At 41.0% G+C, this 19,743-nt stretch overlaps 1 protein-coding gene across 1 annotated transcript in view; it reads right to left on the reverse strand.

Annotated features, from left to right (window-relative positions):
- CCDC39 (coiled-coil domain 39 molecular ruler complex subunit) overlaps positions 1-16,178 on the reverse strand; it is a 59,990-nt gene extending 43,812 nt beyond the window's left edge. Inside the window, exons 1-8 of the mRNA XM_073628908.1 lie at positions 16,162-16,178; positions 15,323-15,458; positions 14,785-14,943; positions 14,611-14,703; positions 13,988-14,116; positions 6,376-6,567; positions 2,534-2,637; positions 2,283-2,415 (exon numbers count right to left, since the gene is read on the reverse strand). Coding sequence (XP_073485009.1) covers positions 2,283-2,415; positions 2,534-2,637; positions 6,376-6,567; positions 13,988-14,116; positions 14,611-14,703; positions 14,785-14,943; positions 15,323-15,458; positions 16,162-16,178 — 963 coding nt within the window. The remainder of the gene's footprint in view (positions 1-2,282; positions 2,416-2,533; positions 2,638-6,375; positions 6,568-13,987; positions 14,117-14,610; positions 14,704-14,784; positions 14,944-15,322; positions 15,459-16,161) is intronic.
- Positions 16,179-19,743: the final 3,565 nt, after the last annotated feature.

A 19,743-nucleotide genomic window follows, 5' to 3' on the forward strand; every position in this document is an offset into this window, starting at 1 on the left:
CGTAGACAACTTTGACCTTAGTCATCAATTTCAAACTTGTTTGAAAAGGCAAATGTTCAAAACCCACCTATAGCAATCTATCAGCAATAATCCTTTGCTGTACTGATAAAAATTAAATTAGATTAGCTGCTGTGAGTTGCTGACCCTTACCTATAACATTCTGTAGAAAATGTGGCAGTCTACCCACGTATAAATTAGCCTCTGGATGCACAGTATGAATGTGTCCTCCAGAAAAGAGAGTATATACCAATAAAGTGTCAGTATTGACAAATGCATATATCAACGTGTGCCATAACTTTTATTTCTTACAGAGGTCTACTGTAGGAACCGGAGATTTAATCAGAAAGAAGCAGATTCTCCTGGGCCTTCACGTTAAAAAGTCCATAGTGAATCGTAGGTCATGGCTATATTATTTTATATAAATAGTCAAATATAAAACATCAGCATAAAAGCATACAAACTATAACAAATAAATATAATTGATCCAAACCCATTATAGATTCCCCTTAAGTGTAGAAACAATCATGCTGCCTCGGGTCAGGGTTGCCCACCTTCAGTAAATTTAGGGACAGTTTGTAAATATCAGTGATTTTTACAACTGTCTGTAAATATCAGGGGCTGATAATTTGTCATGCTGTGCTGAATTTTTAAGTGTAAACCAGGCAAATTACTTGATATGGGTATTGTCAGTATTTCCATATTATGCTTTACGAGGAAGTAAACTTCCTCTGCAAAGTTTTACCTATAGGTAAGCCTATAATAAGGCTAACCTATGGGTATTGAAAATATCTCCTAAATCTGTACAGTTTAGGAGATATTTCCAGTGCATGCAGCCAGTGACATCACTGGCACATGCGCTCTGAAGGAGCGGCCCACGTGTGCAGTGAACGGCGGACACCGCTCGCATGCCAATCACAGAGCCGGAGCTCGCAAAGCCAGAAGAAGCTCCGGCAAAGATGTCGGCCATGACAGCGGTGTGCGGGGACTACTGCAACAGCTTTGTTTTAAGATCAGTATTTCATAATGAGCTAGTATGCGATAATGCATACTAGGTTATTATGCCTTTGTCTTGCAGGGTTTTTTGTTTTTTTTTTTTGGAAGAATTTTTTTCAGAGGTTTACAACCTTTTTAAATATCAATTGTCTTCATTTTTAATAGCAGTCCTGTCATTTTTCTTGTTGCCAATAAAAAATGTGTTCTGTCAGTAAATTTTCCATGTTTTGTCAGGAAAAATGCTGCGAGAGGTTGGCAACACTGCATAGGGTGCTACAGCAAGTGCCTGCCAGTCCAGGTCCCAAGCCCACTACAGACATATTAAAAAAAAAAAAAAAAATTAGGTTAAAGCATGCTTACACCTACATCGTGAATGCCTAGCTAAATTTCACAAGCTTTGGGGCACATGGTTGAGTACCCCAGGTCTTGCCCAACTTAACCTGGTGTTAGATTGTTGTAACCCCACACACACACCTCAGCACTTCTGGTTCATGTCTCTAGTACAGGAAGATAGCACCTTCCATCATGATATATATTTGGTCTCTTTTGCATGTAAGAATGGTCATATTGTGCATGCTTTCTATTACTGATCACTGTCATGTATGCTGTAATCTTTTATACATAATTGGTTGCATTTGTTGGAAACTGCTGTCTGTTTCCACTATTGTTTATGTGCATTTGTTCAATAAAAACTTTCTATGATCAAAAAAAAAAAAAAAAAAAAAAAAGCATGCTTACAGGGCAGTATTACTTTGTGAAACCTTCCTGTTGTACATACCTAGTCCTACTAGCAAAGCTTCTTACGCACTAGCACAATCATTATAGCAAGTTACTGACTGCTGGCCGGCAAATATGCCTCATTGCAGGAGGTGTCCTCTAAGCCATGCCAATATTAAGATAGGACTCTTCAAGACTTTTTTGTATAGTGGTGCCCAGAAAATTAAGTCTTCTGACTCCAGTTTGCTATTATTATTTGTTATGTTTCCTTTTCAGCATAGTAGCTTTATATTGGCATTGCCACTGTAGAACAAGGGACATGGGTTTGATTTCAGAAAGAGCACGGTAAGCATTAAGACTTCTTGAGGGATGTGGTTTTCTTTCTCAGCCTAGTAAGGTACATGTTTCTCATGCAAACACACAGGTACATGGCAAACTCATGCAAACACGTATCGTAACATGCACCAAGCATCTATCATTGTTCTGACATCTCTAAATAAGGTTGGTTGCAATGGGCTACTGCACACCTCTAATCTTTGTACTGCACTAATGAATATGCCGGGGAGCCTTACCTTCACCGTTTTCTCTTGTTCTTTCAGCAGCTCCTCCATACGCTGTACCCTTTCCTCTACACTCATTGCAGACTCATTGACAACCTTCAGCTTTTCAGTTAGATCTTTATTATATTCTTTTGACAGATCCAACCTAAAAATAACACATTTAGATGTGAAATCACATTACACCTTTAAATGATCATGTATATAAGAAAGTATAGGATTACGGTATAGCAAAAGCAGGCACATTATAAGAATTCAGTACTGACCTTTCTTCTTTATTTCTTATTTCTTTCCTAAGATTGTTGACTTGAACTCTCATTACTTCTAATTCAGTGGCTGTTCTATCAACAGTCCCTTTCAGAGTATCCAGCTGTTAAGAAGAAAGAAAGTTAAAGCCGTTATATGGGGCAGATCGCAAAAAAAAAAAAAGAAAACAAGTTTGAATGATGTGATCAACAGTGAACAAGTTTTTTTTTAAAGGGCAGCTACACCCAGTATAAAAAAATAAATTTTGGGTAGATGTAATATATATCAATACACATGGGCTTTTTTTCAGCAGGAACTAGGGGGAACTCAGTTCCGCCACCTCTAGCTCAGGTCTTCTGCTCCCTGCTCACCACTATCACTTGGACTGAAGTCCAGTTTCGGCATTTACAAGTGATAGCTTATCTCCCAGTATCTCCCACAGGTCAGATCTCCTGCGCAGATCCCACTGAGTGCCGGACAGGGACAAGGGAGATACAGAACAGGTGCCCAGGGTTCAGTGCAGTCATGGGCAGGAGAGGGTGCGTGGTAGGCTGCACCCTCTGTGGACCCTCTTTTTTCCCTGGTGACCAGCTGTTGATGCTCCTACTGCATAATCTCCCTTGCAAGTGACTGTAGTATAGTATAGTATGCTGGGAGGTACTACAGCCGGATAGGTGTTTCAGCTTAATATTGTAACAAAGGTAAGACATATGACAGATGGTGGAGCTTTTAAGGAGGGGGGAGAAGATGAGGGCAGTACAGGGAGGGGTTGTATGCAGAGGGAAGAGCTACTATCTGATGCCATTTGGCAGGTATGTGTGTGTGTGGCAGGCATTGGTTGAGTTCCTGCACCTATTCTCTGAGAAAAAAAGCTCTGCCAATACATATTATATGTGTTCCAATACATCTGGCTATTATTGTTTATAGGCATCCAGAAACCCTATTGCATTCCTACATCTGTGGCCCCTTTCACTGCATTCTGTAGTCAAGCCCCTCCCCTAAATTCTGCTAAACAGACAACTGTATTCTCCCTTAATCAAGGGAATGGGACATGCAGCTAAAAAATCTCAGTGGTGTAATTAATAATAAATCATTGAGTACATACGCACTCATACAAGTTTTAAAGTGGTTGTAAAGGCAAAACATTTCCTAGTATTTCCCCTCATCTCCTTAAATACTTACCTGAGTTCTGTATTATGTATGTATAAGCTGCGCCCGTCTGCAGCAGCGCTGGTTCTCTCTTCCCGCTCTCACAGGCACAGAGACAGCAGCGGGAGCCATCGGCTCCTGCTGCTGCCAATCAAATCCAGTGAGGATGGAGCAGGGGGCAGGAGCGAGCCCGCAGGTGTGCCCCCATAGTAAGCAGCATACTATGGTGGCACACAGAAAAAAGGAGATTTTAATTTAAAAAGTTTATCCTTTACAACCACTTTAAACGTTTTGGAATTACATTCCAACCATACTATTCAGCTCAGTTATCCAACACTGAAATTACTAAAGCTGACCTTACACTAGTACAAATTTGTTGGAAAATTTTCATAAACCTAGAATATGAGTTGTGTTCTTATGAGTTTTGAGTTGTGTTCTTATGAGTTGTGTTCTTTGATATTGGAGGTAAAACTTATAGGTACTGTACTCCCTCTTTTTTAATTTCTAATATACCGGTATTTGTTCCTTAATGTGTATTTTTTGTAAAGATTTTTTTTTTTAAATTAATAAAATGTTTGAAAAAATACATAAAAAATATTCAGAACATTCAGATTTTCTAATGCTTAGAGAGGTCGAATCGGTGTTCGTTTTCAAATGTGACAAAAACATTTGTATGTGATTTTTAATGAGGAAATCTCCATTCATAGCAAAATCAGTTCTTAAAAGCAAACAAAACTTTGAAGTACTTTTGAACAACATTCGTCAAGTCTCTGATGACATTATCAAATGTACTGCTGACATTTTTTGCAAGAAAGTTCATTTCTAATTCTAACCAGTATATAGCCAGTTTAAGGCAGAAAAGGCAGTAACTGTTTTTTGTCAAGTGGGCAATCTTCAAATAATCTTTGAAAGAAAGTCTTAAATAGCATACTATACAGTGAGAAATGTATGTTCCACATGGGAACTGAGGATTGTTTGAGGGTTGTTTGAACTCACAAACCTTGTCTAAAATCTGAGTTGTACCAATTATAGGGGATATGCTGCCACAGATACCTATCTAGTTCAATATGAATATTAAAAACAAGGGCTTCGACTTCAAATACCCCTCTGTATTCCTGTGCAAATAAGTTGCAGGCCCTAAAGGCTGAGTCCACCTTTTTCTAGAAAATAGCCTATGCAGTCAAGGGGCCCCAGCAGATATTAAAATACTGATGAGCTTTGTAAAATGCCCATCAATTGTATTGTCATTCCTGTAAGCCAGGAGTCTTCAGACTTTCTAAACAAGGGGCCAGTTTACTGTTCTTCAGACTTTAGGGGGGCCGGACTGTGGCCATTGGGAATAGAAAAGGTCCTGACATCAGCCGGAAAAAATGCCCCGTCTTTGCTGGGAGGAATTGTGCTCCATCATAGATGTCATTAGGAGGATTTATGCCCTATCATTGGGCCCAATTGTTGGGGTCATTGGGAGGAATTGTTTCCCATCATTGGTGTCAGTGGGCCAAACTGTTGATGTCAATGGCAGGAATTGTGCCCCATCATTGGTGTCGTTGGGCCTATTTGTTGGTGTCAATGGGTCATTGGGAGGAATTGTGCCCCTTCACTGTTGTTAGCGGGCCCAGTTGTTGTCATTGGGAGAAATTGTGTCCCATTGTTTGTGTCAATAGGAGGATTTGTGCACCATTGTTGATGTCAGCGGGGGGGGGATTACTTCCCATTGTTGGTATCAGTGGATAAAATAGTGCTCCAAGGGCCAGATAAAAGCAAGTAAAGGGCTGCAGTTTGGAGACCATTGCTGTAGGCCTTTTGGGTGTCCTCGAGAAGCCAGGTCAAAAAACTTCCAGTCAACAATCCCCATATCCTTCTTTGTAGCTGTGATGTGAAAACTACTGAATGCTCACTCTCAGCATTACAGGAGCAAAAAGCAATGGCTTTTCACATCCAAGAAAGGTGACAGGTTGTAAGAATCGCTAATGGGAGTTTTTCATTCAAGCTTCCAAGGGACCTAAATGGCCTACAGAAATCACAATAAAATCAGTGAACGTTTTACAAAGGTGTACAGTTTTCTAATATCTACTAGGGCCCCTTGACTGTATAGGATATTTAATGAAGAAGGTGAACTTAGCCTTTAAGCTGGCCATACATGGATTGAATTTCAGTAATTTCCTGCTGAATTGGATGAAATGTGATTTATGAGTGGCCTTACTAACACCACCCGGCTCGGCAGACTTTGATCTGAAGCTTGAGGGATCTGGGCAGAAAACTGTTGGCCTATAAGTGATTGAAGCCAATCAGCTGCAATCACTGTTCAGATATTCTGACAGCCATGGGCACCATCTTTTAGAATACAATAGATGGCATGGGAGATTCATCCATCTGCACTGTTAGCATGGATAGAGGAATCTTTTGGGGGTGAACTAGGGCAAAAATCTATGCACGTATGGCCAGTTTGATTCACTGAGCACCCTGCCTATAGCTTCTGCAAACATGCTGGTACATCTATGATCCTCAAAATAATGGATTTCTGGTAGTTAGGTCACTAACATTAAAGTGTTTTCACAGCTAGCAGTAGTCCACTGAATTGCAGGTATCGGATAATGTTCAAAAACAAGAACTTGGTGAATTTCTGTTGCTATATAGAAATTCCCAACGATATCACATCTGCTGTTTGTAAGCCAGTTCCATATGTTTTATCTCTGTCTATTTCTGATGTTACCTCATCTTGCAGATTGTTCCGCACAGCCTCTTGCTCTTGATAGTCCTGTCTCAGTCTGACTGCTTTTCTTTCCACAATGTCAATCTTCTTCTCAAATTCCTTGTTATTTTCCATTTCACTGTTCAAGTACTGGATTTTCTCCTTGATTGTACTTTCTCTGTCTCGTATGTCTTGCTTGACCTTAGCTAACAGCTAGTAAAAAAAAAAAAAAGATTAGTGTTAAGTAGCTGCATTCATTCAATAGCACACACACACACTATCTATAATGTTTACAGACAAGTGTACAGTGCTTGCAGTCAGGAAATATTTGGCTGCATTTTTATAGGATCAGGTTTAGGGCCAATCAGAAAAAAAGAAGAGTGAGTTGGCAAGCATGGCAGCAAATATGAAGATTAGCATCAATCAGCAGGTAGGGTCTGCTCCCTGGATGAGTTTAAAGTGGTTGTAAACCTCAGACATGAAATATGAACAAAGCATATCCCTCTATAGTGTGTACTTGTCTGAAACCAGAGCGCTAAGTGTAATTTCTGTCTGCTGCCTCATTCCTTAGCACACAGCCTGTGATTGACAGCCTCAGCTCAGTTCTTGTGTGTGGTGTGAGGGGGGTGTGTTCCTTCCCTCCAATCAGCTCTCAAAGCTCTTCTCACTGAGCTTTGTAGAGTGTAACTTCAGCTGCCCGCCCCTGCTTTCTGGAAGCTCAGAAAGCTGTATAAATTCTGCACTTTAAAGTTGTTGTAAACCCTGTTACACCACTTGTACCTACAGGTAAGCCTATAATAAGGATTACCTGTACGTACTGTAAATATACTGTACGATAATATACTGTAAAGATATTTACCATATACACTTGCACCAACGTCATCAGCACATGCACACTGAAGAAACGGCTTTATCCTGCCGTTTCTAAAGGGCTTGTGCTGTGACCAGCGACTCCCTAGTGCAAGTGCGGGAGTGATGTCATCGCGGCTCCGGCCAATCACAGCGCCAGAGCCCGGGAACCCGGAAATAACTCTGGGAGACATGTTGCTGGTCACATCGGTGTGCGGGCACAGCTGCAACAGGTTCGATCTAAGGTAAGTATTTGATAATGAGCTAGTATGCGATGCACACTAGCTCATTATGCCTTTTGTCTGGCACTTTTCTTTTTAATATGGGTTTACAACCACTTTAAATTTTGACAAAGCACTTCTATAGTGTGAAACGCGTCAACTTACCTGCATTTCCCCTGCCTGTACCCATCCAGTGTTTTTATTACATTAATGCTTCAATAAAGACTTTCAACTTTACTTCCTGTGTGGGTGTGCTGTCGATCCGAAGTTTCTCTGTTCCATGCTTTCTGCTGCAGTGGCAGGGCATGCACCCCACCTCACAGAAGCAACCTTGGAGTGTTACAGATTGTATAACCTGTGAGCAGCTGTCTTTTTCCTCACTTTAAAATGATGTAGAGGCTACAGATAAACAGGTACAAATTGTATAGAATGATTTGTTTCTGTGTATTACCTGAGGCCAGTCAGTTCACTGGGTATGTGTAATGGCTAATTCACACCAGCATTGTAAAAACGCCTGTCACCGCAAGGACACACAGAAAACAATTGTTTCCTGCGTGTCCCATTCACGCTGCAATGCAGCCCAGGGCTGCACTGCAGCATGCTGTGAAAAAATGTACAAAAGCTGCATTTTATTACAGCACACTGTACAGAATCGTATGGCACTGCACAGCAGCGCAGAGCATTGTGCTGCTGTATAGCGACATGAATGAAGTTTACTTTTGTACACTTCAAATAAAGTTTGTACAAATACAAAAATAAAGGAGCTGTGTGTGATGTGCAATCACTGCCCCCAACTGAATTCAAGAACAGAGTTTCCAGGGAGGTAATACGCTCCGGCAGCTGTCCGTTCATGTGTGAATACATCCTAAAGGTTATGCAGGGGCTGTAAAAGCAAATGTAGGGTCCATTAGGTAAAAGGAGAAATCCATCTCTGCTGACATGACATGACACTCCTCCAGGAACTGTCAGCTGCTGGGTTCCCAAACCCTAACAGTCAGCCTTAGGTATCTTCTACATGTTTTCCTGGGTCTCCTTAGCTCCTTGTTGCAAAAAAAAAAAAAAGCCTGTAGTTTACTTGGCTCAATAGTCTAAAGACAAATTCCACGTATGGCATTTTTATATACCGGTAAGTTACATTGATCTAGCTTAGAAAATTTTGAAAAAATAAGAATTTTACTAGTCGATTACCAGATACACATTCCTTCCTTTCTTGCATGTCACAGCTTTCTCCTCTTTTGGCAGGGTCTAATTAATGTTTGTGCTGGCCCAGCTCCTCCACCCCTCCCTTCACCGTCCTACGTAAGTTTTTATGTAGCTGCTGGGGGTGGAGTGTAGTGGAAAATGAATTGAGTGACAGCTTCATTGCTGCTCAATCTGCTGAGGCTGCTGACATCACATCCATGATGGTGGAACCCAGCAACAGTCTGAGGACTTTTGGATGTCTACACAAGGGAGGCCGTTACATGTAAATAACATACTAAAGACATGTTATATAAATAACAGGAATATCTTTGTTGGGATGAATAAATGGCCTGGCAACAGGGCCTCTTTAAAGGTGAAATTTATAGGGCTGCAATCAGAAACAGCACGTTTGAGAGGAAACAATGTCTAGCAATGTGCTTTCTCTTTAGAAATGACTTTTTCTACAAGTGTTATGTTTGTTTGTAAAATAGAGAAAAAAAAAACTAAAGTATAAATTTATGAAAAACCATTACAATTCCCTCTAATGCCCCGTACACACGAGCGGAATTTCCGTCAGAAAAATCTTGGATGGTTTTTCCGACAGAATTCCGCTCAAGCTTGGCTTGCATACACACGGTCACACAAAAGTTCTCTGAACTTTCGACCGTCAAGAATGCGGTGATGTACAACACTACGACGAGCCTAGAAAATGATGTTAAATGCTTCCGAGCATGCGTCGAATTGTTTCTGAGCATGCGTGGTTTTTTGCGTGTCGGAATTGCATACAGACGAACGGAATTTCTGTCAAGAACTTTTTCCGTCAAAAAAATAGAGAACTAGCTCTCAATCTTTTGCTGGCGGAAATTCAGACAGAAAAAGTTGGATGGAGCCTACACACAGTCGGAATATCCAACCAAAAGCTCCCATCACACTTTTTCCAATGGAAAATCTTGCGAGTTCAGCTGAACTGGGCTCATCTCTAGAAGCTCTCTCTTCTCTCCCTGCATTCATAGGAAAGAGAGGCAGCAGCGGGAGCCATTGGCTTCTGCTGCTTTCAGCAAATCCCGTGAGCAGAAAACAGGGGTCAGGGCTGAGCCGTGCTGTGTGTGACTATGGATGCACACAGCCTGGCTCTGGGATGAGCCAACATATGCGCCCCCATAGTAAGCAACATCCTATGGTGCCCCCTGCAAGAGAAGGAGCCAAGAGCACTAGCGGGGGGACCCCAGAAGAGGAGGTCCTCTTGCACAGAGCAGGTAAGTAAAACATGTTTGTTATTTTTTGTTAAAATCTTAGCCTTTACAATCACTTTAAAGGCTAGTCCACTGAAGGTGCATTACAGAATTTAGAACTCTGAACCAAGAGTCCAAACCTAGGTAAGGTGTGTTTTTTTTTTTTTTTGCAGAAACATTATTTTTTACTGACTTTTTCATTTATATTTATTACAGGTATTTAAATAGCGCCATAATTTACAAAGTGCTTCAGATCAGTCCCTGCCATCAGACAGCTTACAACCTATGATCCTTCTCCAACATGCATATATACTCACATACTAGGGCCAATCTGAACAATTAACCTACCAACATGCGTGTGGAATGGGGGAGAAAACCAGAGTACCCAGAGGAAACACACATAAGTACAGGGGAGAACATGCAAATTCAATGCAGTGTTGACTGGGATTCAAATCAAGGACCCTAATGTTGCAAGGCAGAAATTCTGCCCACGAAGCCCCATTTACTGCCAAAAGTGTTTTTTTTTTATTTCTATCCAGACAGTCTTGTATTTAATATACACCTGCCACACTACACGGAGATGCACTGTTTCTATCTAAAGTTAATAGATAGTTGTCTGCATTACTAGTCTGCTCTCTGGACAATGATGCTGATTCATTGTGCGTTTAGCAGCCCAGAGACACTAGGAAATTAAAAGCAAATACAGGAAATAGGAGTGACACCTGCCTGGCTGTGCAACTTGGAAGAAAAATGTGAATCACAAGACAACCTGAACACAATTACAATTCCTTTTCCAAATAAGACAGTTTACATATATGTATTTCAACTGTATGTAGTTGTTTCCCCTTAAGAGAAAGGTTGAGATGATGTAGTCTGAACTATTTCTACTGTCCCAGCAATGATTGATGTACATTATTCTAGCAAGTTTAACAGTGCAAACCTAAGAGAATCACAGCAGTTAATTATACGGAAACTGTAATATATATATTCAAATAACCAACATGCCTTCGCCACCCTAACACAATAGCAGTACTTAATGTCAATTTCTAAAGCGATAAGAAATGCTATGCACAGTAATCCAATGTGCCAACGTTCTTTGGACGTCACCAAAATAATTGTAAATGTCAATGTATAATTATGTTGTCCATAGCTATAAAATCCATGGAGGTGTGTATGTATGTGTGTGTGTGTGTATATATATATATATATATATATATATATATATATATATATATATATATATATATATATACACACACACACACACACACACCACACACACATATACATATATACACATGCACACACATATATATACATACAGTATCTCACAAAAGTGAGTACACCCCTCACATTTTTGTAAATATTATATTATATATTTTCATGTGACAACACTGAAGAAATGACACTTTGCAACAATGTAAAGTAGTGAGTGTACAGCTTACATAACAGTGTAAATTTGCTGTCCCCTCAAAATAACTCAACACACAGCCATTAATGTCTAAACCGCTGGCAACAAAAGTGAGTACACCCCTAAGTGAAAAGGTCCAAATTGGGCCCAAAGTGTCAATATTTTGTGTGGCCACCATTATTTTCCAGCACTGCCTTAACCCTCTTGGGCATGGAGGTCACCAGAGCTTCACAGGTTGCCACTGGAGTCGTCTTCCACTCCTCCATGAAGACATCATAAAGCTGGTGGATGTTAGAAACCTTGCGCTCCTCCATCTTCCGTTTGAGGATGCCCCACAGATGCTCAATAGGGTTTAGGTCTGGAGACATGCTTGACCAGTCCATCACCTTTACCCTCAGCTTCTTTAGCAAGGCAGTGGTCATCTTGGAGGTGTGTTTGGGGTAGTTATGTTGGAATACTGCCCTGCAGCCCAGTCTCTGAAGGGAGGGGATCATGCCCTGCTTCAGTATGTCACAGTACATGTTGGCATTCATGGTTCTCTCAATGAACTGTAGGCTCCCCAGTGCCGGTAGCACTCATGCAGCCCTAGACCATGACACTCCCACCACTATGCTTGACTGTAGGAAAGACACACTTGTCTTTGTACTCCTCACCTGGTTGCCGCCACACACGCTTGACACCATCTGAACCAAATAAGTTTATCTTGTTCTCATCAGACTACAGGACATGGTTCCAGTAATCCATGTCCTTAGTCTGCTTGTCTTCAGCAAACTGTTTGCGGGCCCTCTTGTACAACATCTTTAAAAAAGGCTTCCTTCTGGGATGACAGCCATGCAGACCAATTTGATGCAGTGTGCGGCATATGGTCTGAGCACTGACAGGCTGACCCCCCACCCCTTCAACCTCTGCAGCAATGCTGTCAGCACTCATAAGTCTATTTCCCAAAGACAACCGCTGGATATGACGATGAGCACATGCACTCAACTTCTTTGGTCAACCATGGCGAGACTTATTCTGCGTGAAACCTGTCCAGTTAAACCGCTGTATGGTCTTGGTCACCATGCTGCAAATCAGTTTCAGGGTCTTGCCAATCTTCTTATAGCCTAGGCCATCTTTATGTAGACCAACAATCCTTTTTTTCAGATCCTCAGAGAGTTCTTTGCCATGAGGTGCCATGTTGAGCTTCCAGTGACCAGTAGGAGAGAGTGCGAGCGATAACACCAAATTTAACGCACCTGCTCCCCATTCACACCTAAGACCTTGTAACACTAATGAGTCACATGACACGGGGAGGGAAAATGGCTAATTGGGCCCAATTTGGACATTTTCACCTAGGGGTGTATTCACTTTTGTTGCCAGCGGTTTAGACATTATTGGCTGTGTGTTGAGTTATTTTGAGGGGACAGTAAAGTTATACAAGCTGTACACTCACTACTTTACATTGTAGCAAAGTGTCATCTCTTCAGTGTTGTCAAATGAAAAGATATAATAAAATATTTCCAAAAATGTGAGGAGTGTACTCACTTTTGTGAGATACTCTATATTACCTTATTTAATAGTGGTAGAGCAGGAAAAATGTAAAAGAACTACTTAATTTGCATGTATAACTGTAATGATGCCAGTGGGGTATACATTGTCATCCATGTGACCACAATCACATAACACAAATAGTAATGGCGAGCAGCAGGGACAGTATATACAATTTCAGTGCTGAATACTTCACTCCAATTCATTCTGTATTCTGTCTTAACGATGAATAAAAATATTTAATGAGGGTTAGAAAATGGCACACTGGTTTATGTTTTAAAAACCCTTGAATTCAGTGTTACACTCCACCTAATTTTTTTGGCATGCTAAAATTGCTAAAGTGTTATTAAACCCACATCATAAAAACCTATGAATAAATGCTGAATTATATGCTGTTCATACTCACTATAGTCACTATAAGGTTTGTTTTCTGTATTATCCAAAAAAACTGGTTGATCCTGCTGCTCTCTATTTCCACCTTCTGTTCATGTCCCCAATTCAGCTAGGGATTTTGCAGCTATGGTGGCAAATCTGCATATGCTCAGTTTTCAGTATGTTTCTATGCTGAGCATTTCCTCCCTATCACATCTGAGCAGCCCATGTGACTATAGAGTCACACATGTGGGCATATACACAGTGTGGGTGGGATATTACATTAATGGAGGCTTCACCTCCCTCTTATTCTAAGACACAGGCTGGAGGGGTGTGACACAGCCTGTGACTGGCTTACATCCGCCCACGCCGAGTTATTGACAAAGAAAAGAATAAAGATTTAATTTCAAATATATACATTATTTGTATGACAATTTATAACAGTTTATTTTTACTCTGTATTCCAAAGGCTGTTTTTTTTTATTTTGAATATGTGGAGAGCAGCAAAGGACTAGAAGATCCTTCTGCTTATGTTTCCCTGTACACGAGCTGGGAAAGATCTGGGTCATGTGACAGCTGTATATCGATTAGGTAAAAGGTATTTAGTACTTTTTGTAATTTTTTTTAAATTAAAATTATTACAGTGCCATCATCCACATACAGAAATAGAAGAATAGAAGGGACAATGTAAATTAAACAGTGTGTGTTTAACTCTGGATTGACACTTAAAATGAATAATCAGCTGATTTCAATTGTCAAAATTACCGGTAATTAGATCTCTACTTAAAAAGAGATATCACCAATTTTTTTGTAAACAAATCTAATTGCAATTTTTTTACCAGAGCATATTGGTCAATTTCTCTGTCCCTTTTCTGCATCTGATTGATGGTGTTCTCCCACTGCTGGATCAGCTGTTGTCTTTCTGAATGTGCTTTGTGGAAATCTTCAACTGTCTTGTCCAGCTCAATCTGTAAAACAAGAGAATGCTTCCTGTATATTATGGTTGAAAATGAAACTCTTGCTTAAGACATGGGTGCTCAATGTGTGGCCCACCAGCTGTTGCAGAACTACAAGTTCCATCATAACTCCAAATTTGGGAGTCATGCTTGTAACGATCAGCCTTGCAATGACACATGACATTTGTAGTTCTGAAACAGCTGGAGGGCCACAGGTTGAGCATTCATGGCTTAAGAAAATACTGAAAAAATAATGGTACATATGCTAAAATACTGTTTAATTATACATTATGGTGCATACAAAAAAAAAACATTAATCTCCATAAAATTCAGCTCAGTAAGACTTATGTTTTTACAGCAACTCAAACCTGAGCTTTTGCCGCACAGAACAAAACATGAGCAGAGGACTAAACAATTATAGATTGCATTTAAAAAAGTGTTTTGTAATGACACCATCCATGGTGCAGCATATGGACAGAAAGCAATATGTATATTAAAGATGATACCTGCGAAGTGATGGTCCCCGTTAGTTCATTGTCTAAATGTTTCCGTTTCAGGTTAGCTTCCACAGTCATCCTTTCAATCTGCAGTGACAATTCCTACAGAGAAGCATTTAATATTTACTGCCATTATACATTCATCTACATACAGGTTGTCATGAAAAAACATAAGTTGCTTACCCTAATTTTCCCTTCATCTTTTTGAGAGTATTTCTGAATGGCAACAGAATCTTCGTCTTTACGAGCAGATTCCTTCAACCAGTCTTCCAGATCCTGTTGGTTCCACTTGAGTTGACGTTTTAGTTTCTCCAGTTTCCGAGTGGCCTTGAATATGTTATTCTAAATAAAATAATTAAGAGGTATATGGATGAGAACTATAACCTTGATGTTATAAACAATTTAGATGTGTTTAATTAACTTATTTGCTATGTTTCTTTTTAACAGAAGCAGGCAGTTTATAGTATAAAGAAAACAATGTATATGGACTTTGAATTTGTTTCTACACATGTCGCCTCTTCCACTGCAGAAGGCTACAACATTTCAAGGTATTAAGATAGCCATTATTTTCTTTGATTATAGTTTAATGATGTGCTCTACATTAAATCACATTGTATAGACACAATGCGTATTTCTTTAGTGAGCTCTTTTGTTAAAGTCGCTTTTACCTTGAGTTTATATTTACGTAGAACGAGAACAGAAATCTACATATAAGGCTTACTTCTTGATTATTTTTCTTTTCCCTCAAGGATACCAGCTCGTTTTCCAGACGTTGAATTTCTTGCTTTAGACGCCCCGATTCCCTTTCAGCGAGAGTTTTAAAGTGTTCTTCACTTTCAATTTCTTTCTCTCGGGCCCTACAAAGAAACTGAAATAACAGTTTTTATATTAACGGCCCCTGTCTGTGTTATTGGTTACATATAAATCTACGGTAAAATAACACAAAGCAAAGAGGTGTTTTGTGTAAATGTTTTTCACGTCAATGCTCTACTGCTTTCCACAGCTCTCAGAAGAGGTTTACCTTCAACGTTAGACCATGGTTGCAAATATTTCATCCATAGAATAAGCACAGAATTACAAAGAATCATTGAGATGTAAGCTTCTTGGTAACTGTTGGAGACCATTTACATTAGAGCGATGCAGTACAGAAAAAATACATATCTTTGGTGTCAATATGACATTTTTTGTATAGCCAAACTTTTTTTTTATTTTAGTTTTGGATAGAGTAGGGAAGGGTTTCAAGCAAAACTAAACCCTCCTATCCTTTACAGCAAAGGAAGCTGCAATCTTAGTCTCTGTATGATCTGCAGTTTCCATGGTGCTGCAGATGTGATCAGATATGACACCCACCATTTGATGGTTTGACTAAGAGTACAAGCGAATATGAGATTAGCATTCATGGCATGCCTTGAGGTCTCATTCACACCATACGTGCATAAAAAATTGATGGAAAAAAGCGTGCACATTTCACTTGCATCAGTTTTCATGCACATTTCCGTGAGTTTTTAATGTACACCGACATCAGTTTTCATGCGCGTCTGTTGTGTGCCCTGTTCTCACCACAATGTGAAAGTCATGTCAGTTTTTTCCATGCAGAAAACTGCATACACGTTGCAGATTCCTGCACAGAAAAAAAATCTGCATGTGATACCAGTGTGGATGGTATGAACAAGGCACATAGAGAACAATTGTTTTCTTTGAGCCCTTGCAGAACATGTGCAGAAAAACTAACGTCTCTGCACATGGTTTCCACGTGGCCTGAATGTAACTGTTTTGGGAAACAGTTTAATCACTGGGTTTAGTTTTACTTTAAACTCCTGCCTATTTATTTTTTGCTTCTTGTATACCATTGGGGAAATTTTCCTCCACATTCTGTTCCAGAGATATAACAGAAAGTTATAGGAAATCTCCCAAAGGGATGAGAATTCTGCTCTGGGACAGCTAACCCTAGGACAGGTCTGTCAGTCTGGGGAGACGGAGAGTCGGTGTGCACATTGGGTATTGGGAGTATGTGATCAACAGAATATAGTCATAGCTGTCGATGTACATGTAAGCTGGTATAAAGTGGGCTGAATGTTTGCAGTCATGGACGATACACATTTTGTGTATTAAGTTACAGCATATTATTCTACTATGTACAGTCTGTCACACAGAAGACAAAACTGCACAGATCCCACTGGTGACATGGATATTGGAGAGAGAGGGCTATGTGTACTGGTTGGCAGATCTCATCGGTGACATGAATACTGGAGAGAGAGGGCTATGTGTACTGGGGGGGAGAATTCACTTGGGACATGGATACTGGAGAGAGTTATGTGTACTGGGGAGCAGATTTCACTGGGGACATGGATACTGGAGAGAGTTATGTGTACTGGGGAGCAGATTTCATTTGGGACATGGATACCGGAGAGAGTTATGTGTACTGGGGAACAGATTTCATTTGGGACATGGATACTGGAGAGAGTTATGTGTACTGGGGAGCAGATTTCACTGGGGACATGGATACTGGAGAGAGTTATGTGTACTGGGGAGCAGATTTCACTGGGGACATGGATACTGGAGAGAGTTATGTGTACTGGGGAACAGATTTCATTTGGGACATGGATACTGGAGAGAGTTATGTGTACTGGGGGGGGGGGACAAATCCCACTGATGACATGGATACCTGAGAGAGAGCTATGTGTAATGGTGGGCAAATCTCACTGGTGACATTGATACTGAAGGGAAAGGAAAATTTGGGGGGCAGATCTAATCGGCGAGATGAATACTAGAGAGAGAGGGCTATGTGTACTGGGGGGCAGATTTCACTGGTGACATGGATACTGGAGAGGGTTACAGTATGTGTACTGGGGGGGGGGGGCTATGTGTAATGGTTGGCAAATCTCACTGGTAACATGGTTAATAGAAGGAGAGCTAAGTGTACTGGGGGCAGATCTCCCTAGTGTCAAGGATACCGGAGAGAGCTATATGTGCTGGAGAGTGGATCTCTCTGGAGACGTGGAGGGAGAGCTATGAGTACTGGGATTTCCCTAGTAACATAGATTTTGGAGAGAGAGAGAGCTATGTGTACTGGGGAGAAGATATCTCTGGTGACATGGATATTGCAGAGATAAGTGTACTGGTGACATGGATACTGGGAATGAGATGTCTCTACCTGGGAGTAGATCCTACTGGTGACACGGATATTACAGAGTGAGGTATGTTTATTGAGGGGGTCAATCTTACTGGTGACATGGATATTACAGAGCGAGGTATGTTTATTGAGGGAGTCAATCTTACTGGTGACATGGCTGCTGAAAACAAATGTGCTTGATTTCAGATATTACTGAGAAGCAAGCAAACTGGGTATTAGGAGCTGGATGCTATTAAGAGAACGTGTGTGTGGTGGTGGCGGTGGGGGGTGCCTCACTGGTGGAGCATGCTCTATTTAGCTAAGTTCACTGGAAGACAGAATCCTCCATCAGTGAAAGCAGCAACTGAAATCCCCTTGTAAAACTATCAAAAGGATGCTTTACCACAGGGGTTGGCAACTAGGGATGAGCCGAACACCCCCCGGTTCGGTTCGCACCAGAACCCGCGAACGGACCGAAAGTTCGCACGAACGTTAGAACCCCATTGACGTCTATGGGACTCGAACGTTCGAAATCAAAAGTGCTCATTTTAAAGGCTAATTTGCATGGTATTGTCCTAAAAAGGGTTTGGGGACCCGGGTCCTACCCCAGGGGACATGTATCAATGCAAAAAAAACTTTTAAAAACGGCCGTTTTTTCGGGAGCAGTGATTTTAATGATGCTTAAAGTAAAAAAAAAAAGTGAAATATTCCTTTAAATATCGTACCTGGGGGGTGTCTATAGTATGCCTGTAAAGTGACGCGTGTTTCCCATGTTTAGAACAGTCCCTGCACCAAATGTCATTTTTAAAGGAAAAAATCTCATTTAAAACTGCTTGCGGGTTTAATGTCATGTCGGGTCATGGCAATATGGATGAAAATCAGTGAGACAAACGGCATGGGTACCCCCCAGTCCATTACCAGTCCCTTTGGGTCTTGTATGGATATTAAGGGGAACCCCGCACCCAAATTAAAATAAGGAAAGGTGTGGGGCCACCAGGCCCTATATACTCTGAACAGCAGTATACAGGCGGTGCAAACAAGACAGGGACTGTAGGTTTGTTGTTAAGTAGAATCTGTTTGTAATTTTGAACATTTTTAACGTGTTTAGCTCCAGCCAAAAAATCTTTTCTAAGCTTTTTGGAAAACATAGGGAAGGGTTATCACCCCTGTGACATTTGTTTTGCTGTCTTTCCTCCTCTTCAGAAGATTTCACCTCACTTTTTTGTCCCAATGAAAAATGTTTTTTGAAAATTTGGGTTTTTTTGTGGAACAAGGATTGGAAAGCATCAGTGGAAAGGAGAACTTGTTTTCCCATATTAACTCTTACAGGAGAGAATTTCCCTTCCTAGGGGTAGATTTCATCTCACTTCCTGTTGTCTCCTTCCGTTTGCAAGTAGGAGTCGTTTGTAAGTTAGATGTTTGAAAGTAGGGTCCTGCCCTATATACTCAGCAGAAATTTGGGCCTTAGGTGTTGCTGTGGCCACAACACTGTAAGCCCTCACAGGGCCCTGCTGTGAAATATTAGATCAAGAATTGTAATTACATGCCCCTGTTGAACAGGAGCTGAAAAATTAGGCCTTAGGCACTGGTGCTGGTGCCACAACACTGCAACCCCTCACAGACACTCTAGTTGGAACGCAGGAACGAGCCCTGCTGCAAATTATTGCTTCAAAAATTGTAATTACACGCCCCTGTTAGACAGGGGCAGAAAAATTGGGCCTTAGGCACTGGTGCTGGTGCCACAACACTGCAACCCCTCACAGACACTCTAGTTGGAACGCAGGAACGAGCCCTGCTGCAAATTATTGCTTCAAAAATTGTAATTACACGCCCCTGTTAGACAGGGGCAGAAAAATTGGGCCTTAGGCACTGGTGCTGGTGCCACAACACTGCAACCCCTCACAGACACTCTAGTTGGAACGCAGGAACGAGCCCTGCTGCAAAGTATTGCATCAAAAATTGTAATTACACGCCCCTGTTAGACAGGGGCAGAAAAATTGGGCCTTAGGCACTGGTGCTGGTGCCACAAC

The sequence above is a fragment of the Aquarana catesbeiana genome, linkage group LG04 (genome assembly GCF_042186555.1).
Source record: "Aquarana catesbeiana isolate 2022-GZ linkage group LG04, ASM4218655v1, whole genome shotgun sequence".
NCBI classification, from domain to species: domain Eukaryota; kingdom Metazoa; phylum Chordata; class Amphibia; order Anura; family Ranidae; genus Aquarana; species Aquarana catesbeiana.